This window comes from Tauraco erythrolophus, chromosome 22 (assembly GCF_009769465.1).
Source record: "Tauraco erythrolophus isolate bTauEry1 chromosome 22, bTauEry1.pri, whole genome shotgun sequence".
In the NCBI taxonomy this organism is placed as follows: domain Eukaryota; kingdom Metazoa; phylum Chordata; class Aves; order Musophagiformes; family Musophagidae; genus Tauraco; species Tauraco erythrolophus.
The window spans coordinates 1640392-1649288 of NC_141486.1; the positions used below are offsets into that span (position 1 = coordinate 1640392).

The following is an 8897-nucleotide window of genomic DNA, read 5'->3' on the forward strand; positions in this document are numbered from 1 at the left end:
CTCTCCGCCGCCCCGTCCCGGAAAGCGCGTCCCGTCATCCGCCGCCATCCGCGCCCGGCGCCGCCGCCATGCCGCCCAAGTTCGACCCCAACGAGATCAAAGTCGGTACGTGGCGGCCCGGCGGGGGCCGGGGGCTCGGGGCGGGGGGGCGGGTGGGAAGGCGGGCGCGGCGGAGCGAGGCTGACGCGCGCCGCCGTGCCCGCAGTGTACCTGCGCTGCACCGGCGGGGAGGTCGGCGCCACCTCCGCTCTGGCCCCCAAGATCGGCCCCCTCGGTCTGGTACGTGCCGCGGCACCGGGCGGGGCGAGAGACGGGGCCGCGGGCGGCCGCTGGGGCGGCGAGAGGCCTCGTGGGGCGGGGGAGGGGAGAGGGGACGGCCGGTGTGCGGCGGCAGCGCGGGGGGAGTGTGTCCTGGTGGGGGACGGGGTGGGAAGCGTGTCCCGGTGAGCGGCGGGGGGGGGGGACGGGGTGGGGCGGGGGGACCGCCGGCGGGAGGCGGCAGCGCGGGGGGGGGCCCGGGGCCCGGTGGGGGACGGGACGAGGAGGGGGGCCCGGTGCGGGGCGGGTGGGGGGCGGGGGGACCGCGGGTGTGCAGCGGCAGCGCGGTGGGAAGCGTGTCCCGGTGGGGGACGGGGCGGGAAGCGGGTCCCGGTGCACGGCGGCCCCCCCCCCCCCCCCCCCCCTTCGCCCCGCCGCTCGGCCCGGGAGCGCGGGAGGGTTGGGCAATGCCAAAGCAGCTGCGATGTGGGGGGGGTTCGGTGCAGTACGGGGTGCCCCGCTGTGATCCGGGGGGTGTTTTTGGTGACAATAACGTGTTTTTTGTCTTCAGTCCCCCAAGAAGGTCGGTGATGACATTGCCAAGGCCACGGGAGACTGGAAGGGCCTGCGGATCACGGTGAAGCTCACCATCCAGAACAGGCAAGCCCAGGTACCGAACGCCGCAAGGGATGGCTTCGTGGTGCAAGCGTCGAGCCCCAGCGAGCTCCGCTTGCTCACACCACGGGCTTCAGTCCTGGCAGGGTCGACTCAGCCCTTCATCCTTCCGAGGTGGATAAAATGAGTTCCACGCAGCGAACTGTGTGGGGGTCTTCTGGGAAAGACCTTGAAACACCCGTGTGAGCCTCTGGCTCAAATCCGGCAGCGGGGGGGGGTGTGTGTGTGTGTGTACGCAGCCTAGTGCTTGCCAGGCTGAAGGTTCCCAGCCTGCAAGTGATGGGAACCCGAGATCTGCTGGTGTGCAGAGGTTGATCTTTCATCCTGTTGCAGATAAATTGTTCCTTCTACAGAACATCTGACCAAGAAAAAAACTATTCCAAGAAATAGAGAAATTGCAAAAACCCCTCTTAACTAATCCTGTAGCCACCTGCCACTGTACCTGTCCTGAATTCCGTGGCTGGTATATTCCAGTGGTGAGCTGAGAGGAAGCCCCAGCCCAGGAAGCAGTCCTCTTCTGGTTGTGGGGAGGCCTGTGCCGAAAGGCTGGGAACAAGTTCCTGCGTGACAAAAAAATCCCTGTGTACTGGTGAACCAACTAAAACCACAGTGCTCTGGCAATTAGCTGTCCGGGCACTGACTGCCTGGTGGGGCATTTCCATAAGCTACCTGATTCTGCTTGGAGGGGGGGAAAACTTAATCTCTTCTCATTTAGATAGAGGTCGTTCCTTCTGCCTCTGCTCTGATTATCAAAGCTCTGAAGGAGCCGCCTCGTGACAGGAAGAAGCAGAAAAACAGTAAGTTTTCACTTGGCTTTATTTCTGAATGTCATCAGGTGCTAAAAGGGGAAGATGTACCTGCCTGTCAGCATAAACTGGCAAACAAGTGCCATCGGGCTGTGTACTGGGCAGCAGGAATTCCTTAAGTGTCAGAGTACGGACAACAGTTGTATGCCAGCAGAGTCCGATTTCTTGGAGAGCAGGTAGAACAGCTACTCGCCATTGTACCTGTCTTGTAACACAGTGACTAGTACGGTCCGGAGGTGAGCTGACAGAAAATGCCAACTTAGGAAAAAGAGTTATTCTTCTCGTGGGTAACTTTGTGCCGAAGTCTGGGAACAGGGGTGCTGATGGCAGCCCTGCTGTAGTTGTGAACTCTCCGTTGTGGTCCGAGTGCTGGGAATGGTGCGTCTCTCACGAGGCACAGGGAACTGGGAGTGCCTGTGTTTACATGACCTTACTTGCTTTTCTCCACAGTTAAGCACAGCGGCAGCGTCAGCTTTGATGAGATAGTGAACATCGCGCGGCAGATGCGGCACAGGTCCCTGGCTCGAGAGCTCTCGGGTAGGCACCAGTGTTGGCGCTGCAGAGTCCTCCCTCTGCTTGCTCTGAGTGCCTGAGCCACGCTCTGGTCTGGCTCCTGGGAGGGCCCATAGCTGTGGTGTGGTGGTGCAGCTCATGTAGCTGCTTAGGTGCCGAGTGCCACAGGGACAACCTTGTGCTGGCCATGAGCAGCTGGCCTCACCGTTCGGTGAAAGGTACATGGTGACAGATGTGGTGCTTTCTCATGCGTTCCCTGGAAACGAGTATGCTGGGGGTAGCTTAAGTGACTTCCCCTTTGTGAACCCCGTGGCTACAGCCTGCAAACCCCAGAGGGCGGGAGGGAAGGACAGCTGAGCTGTGAGGAATTGAGTTCTCTACATGTTCTTCAGAGTTTTTCCTCTGGTAAAACACTGACAAACTGGGTCTTCCCACTGCAGGAACAATCAAGGAGATTCTTGGAACTGCCCAGTCTGTGGGCTGCAGCATCGATGGCCGGCACCCTCATGACATCATTGATGACATCAATAACGGCGCAATTGAGTGCCCAGCTGTAAGTAGCCATCTCTGCCTGAAGCTGCTGTATTGGACTGTTTACTAAAAGACTCTGCTAATGAGCTGTGTTTGCTTCTTTCAACAGAGCTAAGACTGCAGAAAAGAAGTTGCCATATGAAGGCTCCTTAAGTTTTTTGTAGCACCTTAAATACTTAATAAAAGACCCAGTTGTCTGCAAACAGTGTTGCTGGCTTCATTTGTCCTTGTTAATTTGCTTAATTTGCTGCATGAATAGTGGGTTTTGCCTGGGACTCTAAAGCGGTGTGTGTTTCAGGAATTGGGGGAGGAAAAAAAAACTTCTAGGGGCATGTAGGAGAGAGTGTGGGATGTGCACTAGTTGGGGTGCTAAAGTATCTGCCAGTGGTGTGTTATTTTTCAGTATTCCAGGCACTGCAATTCCTAAGCAGCTGTAGTTGAAGGCTACTTGAGCACAGAGCAACTGGGAGCTGGTTTGGTGAAACTAAACCTTGGTGTTTGCTCGAGTTTAAGCCAGGAGCATGGCTTGGGCTGAGTCCTCCATGCTGCCTCTTGGCACGCGCCAGAGTCATGCCCTGGGAATGTATCTCGTGCTGCTTGGGAAGCATAAAATGTACCTGGTGTTAGTGGGATCCTCAGAAATCCCCTCTATTTCCACATGAAATAGGAACAGGACACGGGGCAATGGATTCAAACTGAAAGAGGGGAGATTTAGATTACATCTAAGGAAGAAATTTTTCACTCAGAGGGTGGTGAGGCACTGGAACAGGTTGCCCAGAGAAGCTGTGGCTGCCCCATCCCTGGAAGTGTTCAAGGCCAGGTTGGATGAGGCTTTGGGCAACCTGGTGTAGTGGAGGGTGTCCCTGCACATGGCAGGGGGGTTGGAACTAGATCTTTGAGGTCCCTTCCAAGCCAAACCATTCTATGATTTAACAACAAACTGCTGCTTTGACAAGACTTCAAGTTCCAGTCTGCTCTGCTTCTGTTGAGGTACCTGCTGGTGAAGCAGGTAAAACTTCACAGAGGTGGGCCCTGGGAAAGGAGAAGTCTCCTTGCCCGTCCTCGTAAGATCCAAAGCGCCGGGTCAGCATCGGGGCCAAAAAAACCTGCAAATCGAGTTTGTGCAAATCGAAGCAACAACTCTGTAATCGTGCATTGAGATGCACGGCAGCACCAAGGGATCTTTGGAGAAAGCAGGGATACGGGACTGCTGGAGGGGGGACGGAGTTTAGGCTGACGGGTGCATTTATGATTTCTGAGAAGATCCACTTTTGTCCTTTGTTCCCGATGAAATGTGGGTACAGTGCTCCGGTGACCTGAGGGTCATGGGTATTGGAGACTGGCTGTAATGAAATAGGGAGAAGTATGACAAAAAAAAAAAAAGCTTTTATCAGATGAAACAGCTGTGGCAGACACCAGTTTCACCGTACATCCTGACCTGGGACTGTCAGTGCGGAAGGAGGAGCTGGACCCTCATTCCTAAAGCAAAAGTGACTGGAGCATCACCCAGGTGTCCCCAGAAATTGCAGTTCCTTACAGAACCCGTGCAATTTTGCCCACAAACTGTTACTGTCAGTCTGCTCCTTTGCAGCACGGGCTGTATCTTGGGCAGCTTCTCCCACATCCAGGCCCTTGCTGGTCTGCCTGGGCTCCGTGCCTGCCCCAGGCTCTGAACGCAGGCGGTGAGGGATCTTGTGCAGCCTCTTCAGCCCATAGAAGCAGAAAGCAGGAGAGTTTGTGGCTTTGCTCCTTCATTTGCACCTTCTCCTGCTGTTTGTAGGGCCTTTTTCTGAGGCAATCGGGGAATAAAACAGAAAGAAGGCCGAAATCCCAGAGACTCGACATCTTTAATTCCTTGGCTTGGAGTTGACCATGTTTCAAGCTAGGAACGGTGCTTGGATGCTCTCTGAACCAGGGTCAGGTGTGGTTCCTCATGCCCTGTAACCTGGCCCCTTCCCCACCTCTCAAAGGACACAGGTTCCAACAAATTCTAATAAGGGGAAAAAATAGGGTTGAAAAAGTCTTCTGTGATGAGCAGTCACAGGCTGCGGTGGGGTGGTGGGGTCTCCATCCCTGGAGATGCACAAAGCTCAGCCTGACGCTGGCCTGGGCAAGCTGGCCTGGCTGCGTGCTGGGCGCATGGTTGGGTCCCTTCCAGCCGCAGTTACGCAGCGATTCCGTGACAAAGCTGCCCGAATGCTTATGCTGCCTGAGATGGGGCAGCCTGGCAGAGGGCTCCAGCACCCCTTCCAGCAGCAATTTTAGTCTGGACATGCTTAAAGTGTTGGTTGACCCTGGTGTTAGAAGACCCGTCCACTTTGGTGTGGACCCCCAGAGTCTTGGGAACTATTGGACTCGTGCGTGGCCAGGGCTGTCCTGTGTACCAGTACACACACACACACACTCTCTGGGCTTTTCCCCACTCGGCAGTGCTGGAAATAATTGGAAAAAGGATTTCTTTTGCTTAAGGGAAATCCTCTTGGGGCAGGATGCATAACCTTTCCCATGCTACCTTAGGGCACATGCTCCGATAGAAGCAATGTAGTGCTTGGAAGGAGGGTACTATCCTGCCAATAATTCATTTTTTTTCCAAACCAGGCTTCCTAGAAAGGAGGCAAAGGGCTCGTTAAAGATAGTAACAACCTACATCAACTTCACATTTAAAATCCATCTTCTTCATAACCATGTTTGTGCTCCAAAGCCAGGATCTCTTCCCACTCTGGTGACCTGCAACTTCAGGAGAAAAGAGGGAAAGGGACATTGGGAAGTGCTGAGCCCTTCCCAGGAGACCTTCGCTCTGGCGGCATAAGGGATTTGCGCGCTTTAAGGAGAATTAGCTTTCTCATTTCCCTGAGACAAAACAGGCCCTGAAAAGCCAAATCTTTAGGATTCACGTCTTGCTGCGTTACAAAATGTTGGGATAGAAAATCTGAATTTTGTTACAGCTCGGTGTAGGGTACCGGAGGCCCACGGGGACAGCTTCCCCCCACCCGCCTACGACACCCGCCGTACCAGTGGGTGCAGTAAAGTCAGGTGCTCATTACGGTGGGCACAGTGGGAAAGGCAGGGCTGAATCCAGCATCACCCAGCGGGTGGGAGCCGTGGGTGGGTGCCCATGGGGGTGCAGCTCCCATCGAGCTTGCGAGCAGCACGGTGGCCTGTGAGCTGCTCCTCATGGCTCTGCCATTCCTGACCCCGGGGTGGATCAGCCGGTGTGGCAGCAGGCAGCCGGAGCGTGGCTGTGCCACCGGGGCCGTACGCTGGCTGTCACTAGCCGCCAGCCTGATGCCATGGCCGTACGCTGGCTCTCACTAGCCGCCAGCCTGATGCCATGGCCGTATGCTGGCTCTCACTAGCCACCAGCCTGATGCCGTGGTGCTCAGCCAGCTGCCAAGTGCAGCTGTCCCCACGAGCAGGAGTTTGACTCCGTGGCCCCGCTCCAGCAGAAGACCACGGTGCTGTGGGATACCGCTCTTCGCAATGGAGGGGAGGTGGTCTCCATCCAGCACCTCCTGCCACATCCGTGGCCTCGGGGAGGCTGTGCCTTTCTGCCATGTCCCTGAGGGCAGGGAGCTGCACTGAGGGGGCAACAGGGAAGTATAGAGGGTGTCAAAAGGAGGAAAAAAAGGCCCAAATAGGAAAGGAAGCTTTTTCTGGCATAAAGGAAGAGAGGAGCCTGCTTTCTGGAGGAGCTGCAGGCAGAAGCCCTGGCTGGAAACAAGGCTCGGGCAGCACACATCTGCGGTTCACCGTCCCTGTGGGCATCGGAGGAGAGCAGCACCCAGAGCTTCGTCACCCTTCCCAGGAGTCAGGCAGGCTGGTGTCCCCGCGGGGGCTAAATGCAAGCAGTACCCACAGCAGACTTCCAACAGGGAGCTAGTGCCACAACTCCTGTGGAGTTTTCTGGGGGAAGGAAGAGGCAGAGTATTTCTTCGTGCTGAAATCATGAACCCAAATCACTGTGATGCCCTCGCGTGCCCATGTGCAGCCTGAAACAACTCCCATTGCTGGAAGGGCCGACAGCAAACTGGTCCCGTGGGGAGCCCTTCACCACACAGTGACCTCAGAGCAGCATTTTGTGAGGGCTGTGGTGTTCCAGGTCTCCCACCGCAGCCGGAGCAGGCTGCCTTCCCCAGCCAGGGCGCAGCGAGTTTGGGCAGTGTGGCCCACACCTGAGGTCTCATGAACCACCCCCAGGCAATCCTCAAAGCACGTCAGCATCTCCAGCATCGCTCTGGTTTTCTTCCTGGCCCAGACCATCTCTTCTCCCCACCCACTGAGTAAGAAACTTCCAGTTCCTGCCCAGTGTGGCTCCAGACCACGTGCAAGAGCGGTGCCTTGGGGAACCAGAGCTCTTTCCACCCTGAGTGAAGGCCCTGAACTCCAAACACTTGGCTTTTGGCAACAGCGGTACCATGGGCTCTTGTTGTTTTTTTTCTCTTTCAGATGTATGGCCACAATCATCAAACCCCACAATCACCAGCATTGACGTGATCCCCCTGATAAACCAACGTGCATGTTCATTAATCCACTCCATGTTCCTTTCCATTCTAATTAACAATTGACTTTATTAGAGATGTTATTTATTTTTTTCCCTTACAAATTCTTTAAAAAGCAAAACATTCTTTTTACCGTGTATTTGGTTTCAAGTTCAACAACTTGATGGTCTTTTTCATTAAACACGAGGATTTTTACCTATCCTGTTGCAAAAGGTCACCTGTCTGGGTCGCTGTGGTGACAAAAGAGGTTGGGTTTGTGCCCAAACTGCGGATGCAGCACCGGCAGAATTAGGGACTCCCCAGATCTTGTGGGTCAACGTCCTAACGACGGACTGCTCCAAACTGCTTCCTGTGTTTCATTTCCCTGCTCTACCATGACAGCCGTACGGTGTACCCCTCTTCTGTGGGACTGCTCCACCGCAGGGATGAAAGAGTCAGAACAAGTTTTCCAAGATCCATCTTCAGACTTAACATTTGTCTCGTTTAGATGCTCCTAGCACTGGTTTAAACCCACCTTCCTTGTTGTTTGCGTTCTTCAGGACATGGCTGTCCTATTCTGCCCTAAAGTTTTGTAACTTTGTACATAGGAAGTTTTTAACTTTCGAAAGGGAGTTGTAGGGAGACGGGGGTCGGTCTCTTCTCCCACGTTATGAATGACAGGACGAGAGGGAATGGCCTCAAGTTAGGCCAGGGGAAATTTAGGTTGGACATCAGGAAAAATTTCTTTCCAGAAAGGGCTGTGAAGTATTGGAACAGGCTGCCCAGGGAGGCAGTGGAGTCCCCATCCCTGGAGGTGTTTAATAACCGTGTGGATTTGGTGTTGAGCAACATGGTTTAGGGACCCTGACAGTGCAGGGTGAACGGTTGGACTCGATGATCTTGAGGGTCTCTTCCAACCAGATGATTCCATGATTCTATGATAGGAAGCTTCTTTATCAGCCCTCCTCAGCTGCTTTATCTACTTATTTGCACTTCCAGTTCCCCCAGTTACATCTTTCGAGTGTTGGCTGAAGAAGCCGACACGTCCGTTGGGAAAACATGGACACGACACACTCAGCTCCGGCTGCTGCGTCTTCGGGAGGGAAAGCTCTGCAAACCCCTTTCCTTGAGTTTCGAGAAATAAGGACTAACTTTTTGGTGCGGGTGATTTCTGTTGTTCAGATGTCAGTGAAAATCAGGTCATGGGAATAACTACCCACAGACTCGCTCCGGTCCCGCCAGGACCGTGGATGGACCGAACCCCGCCAGAGCAGAACGCCCCGGGAGCCCCTCGCTGCGCTCCAGCCCCGTTCCTGCCCCGCACCGTGCGTGCCGGCGGAGACACCGCTCCCGGCTGCCGGGATGCGCGGAGCGGCTCCGCGGGGTTTTCCGCCGTTGGCGATAACGCACCCGCTCTTTTCCGTCGGGTTTGCTCGTGTCTCCGCGGGGACCCCCGAGCAGCGACCCCCCCGAGCAGGGACCCCCCCGAGCAGGGACCCCCCCCGAGCAGGGACCCCCCCAGCACGATTTGCTCCGGATGAGGTTCCCCCTCGGAGCCGTTTTCCAGCCCGGCGCCAACGTCCCACAGCCCGAGCGGCTGCACGGGGAGCACGGCCGCCACGTGCCGCCGGGCACC

The 8897-nt window shown here is 55.6% G+C and overlaps 1 protein-coding gene and 2 non-coding genes across 3 annotated transcripts; all 3 read left to right on the plus strand.

The window, feature by feature from the left end:
* Positions 1–34: 34 nt before the first annotated feature.
* On the plus strand, positions 35–2986 carry RPL12 (ribosomal protein L12). The gene is made up of 7 exons (XM_086625112.1): positions 35–105; positions 206–279; positions 830–928; positions 1649–1730; positions 2190–2276; positions 2693–2805; positions 2893–2986. The coding sequence occupies exons 1-7, from the start codon at positions 69–71 to the stop codon at positions 2896–2898; spliced, it is 498 nt and encodes a 165-aa protein (XP_086481238.1). The 5' UTR covers positions 35–68; the 3' UTR covers positions 2899–2986.
* On the plus strand, positions 1363–1491 carry LOC147527206 (small nucleolar RNA SNORA65). Its single transcript, XR_015222803.1, has one exon. It is a non-coding gene; the product is annotated as a small nucleolar RNA SNORA65 (small nucleolar RNA).
* Positions 1928–2056, plus strand: LOC147527207 (small nucleolar RNA SNORA65). The gene has a single exon (XR_015222804.1). It is a non-coding gene; the product is annotated as a small nucleolar RNA SNORA65 (small nucleolar RNA).
* Positions 2987–8897: the final 5911 nt, after the last annotated feature.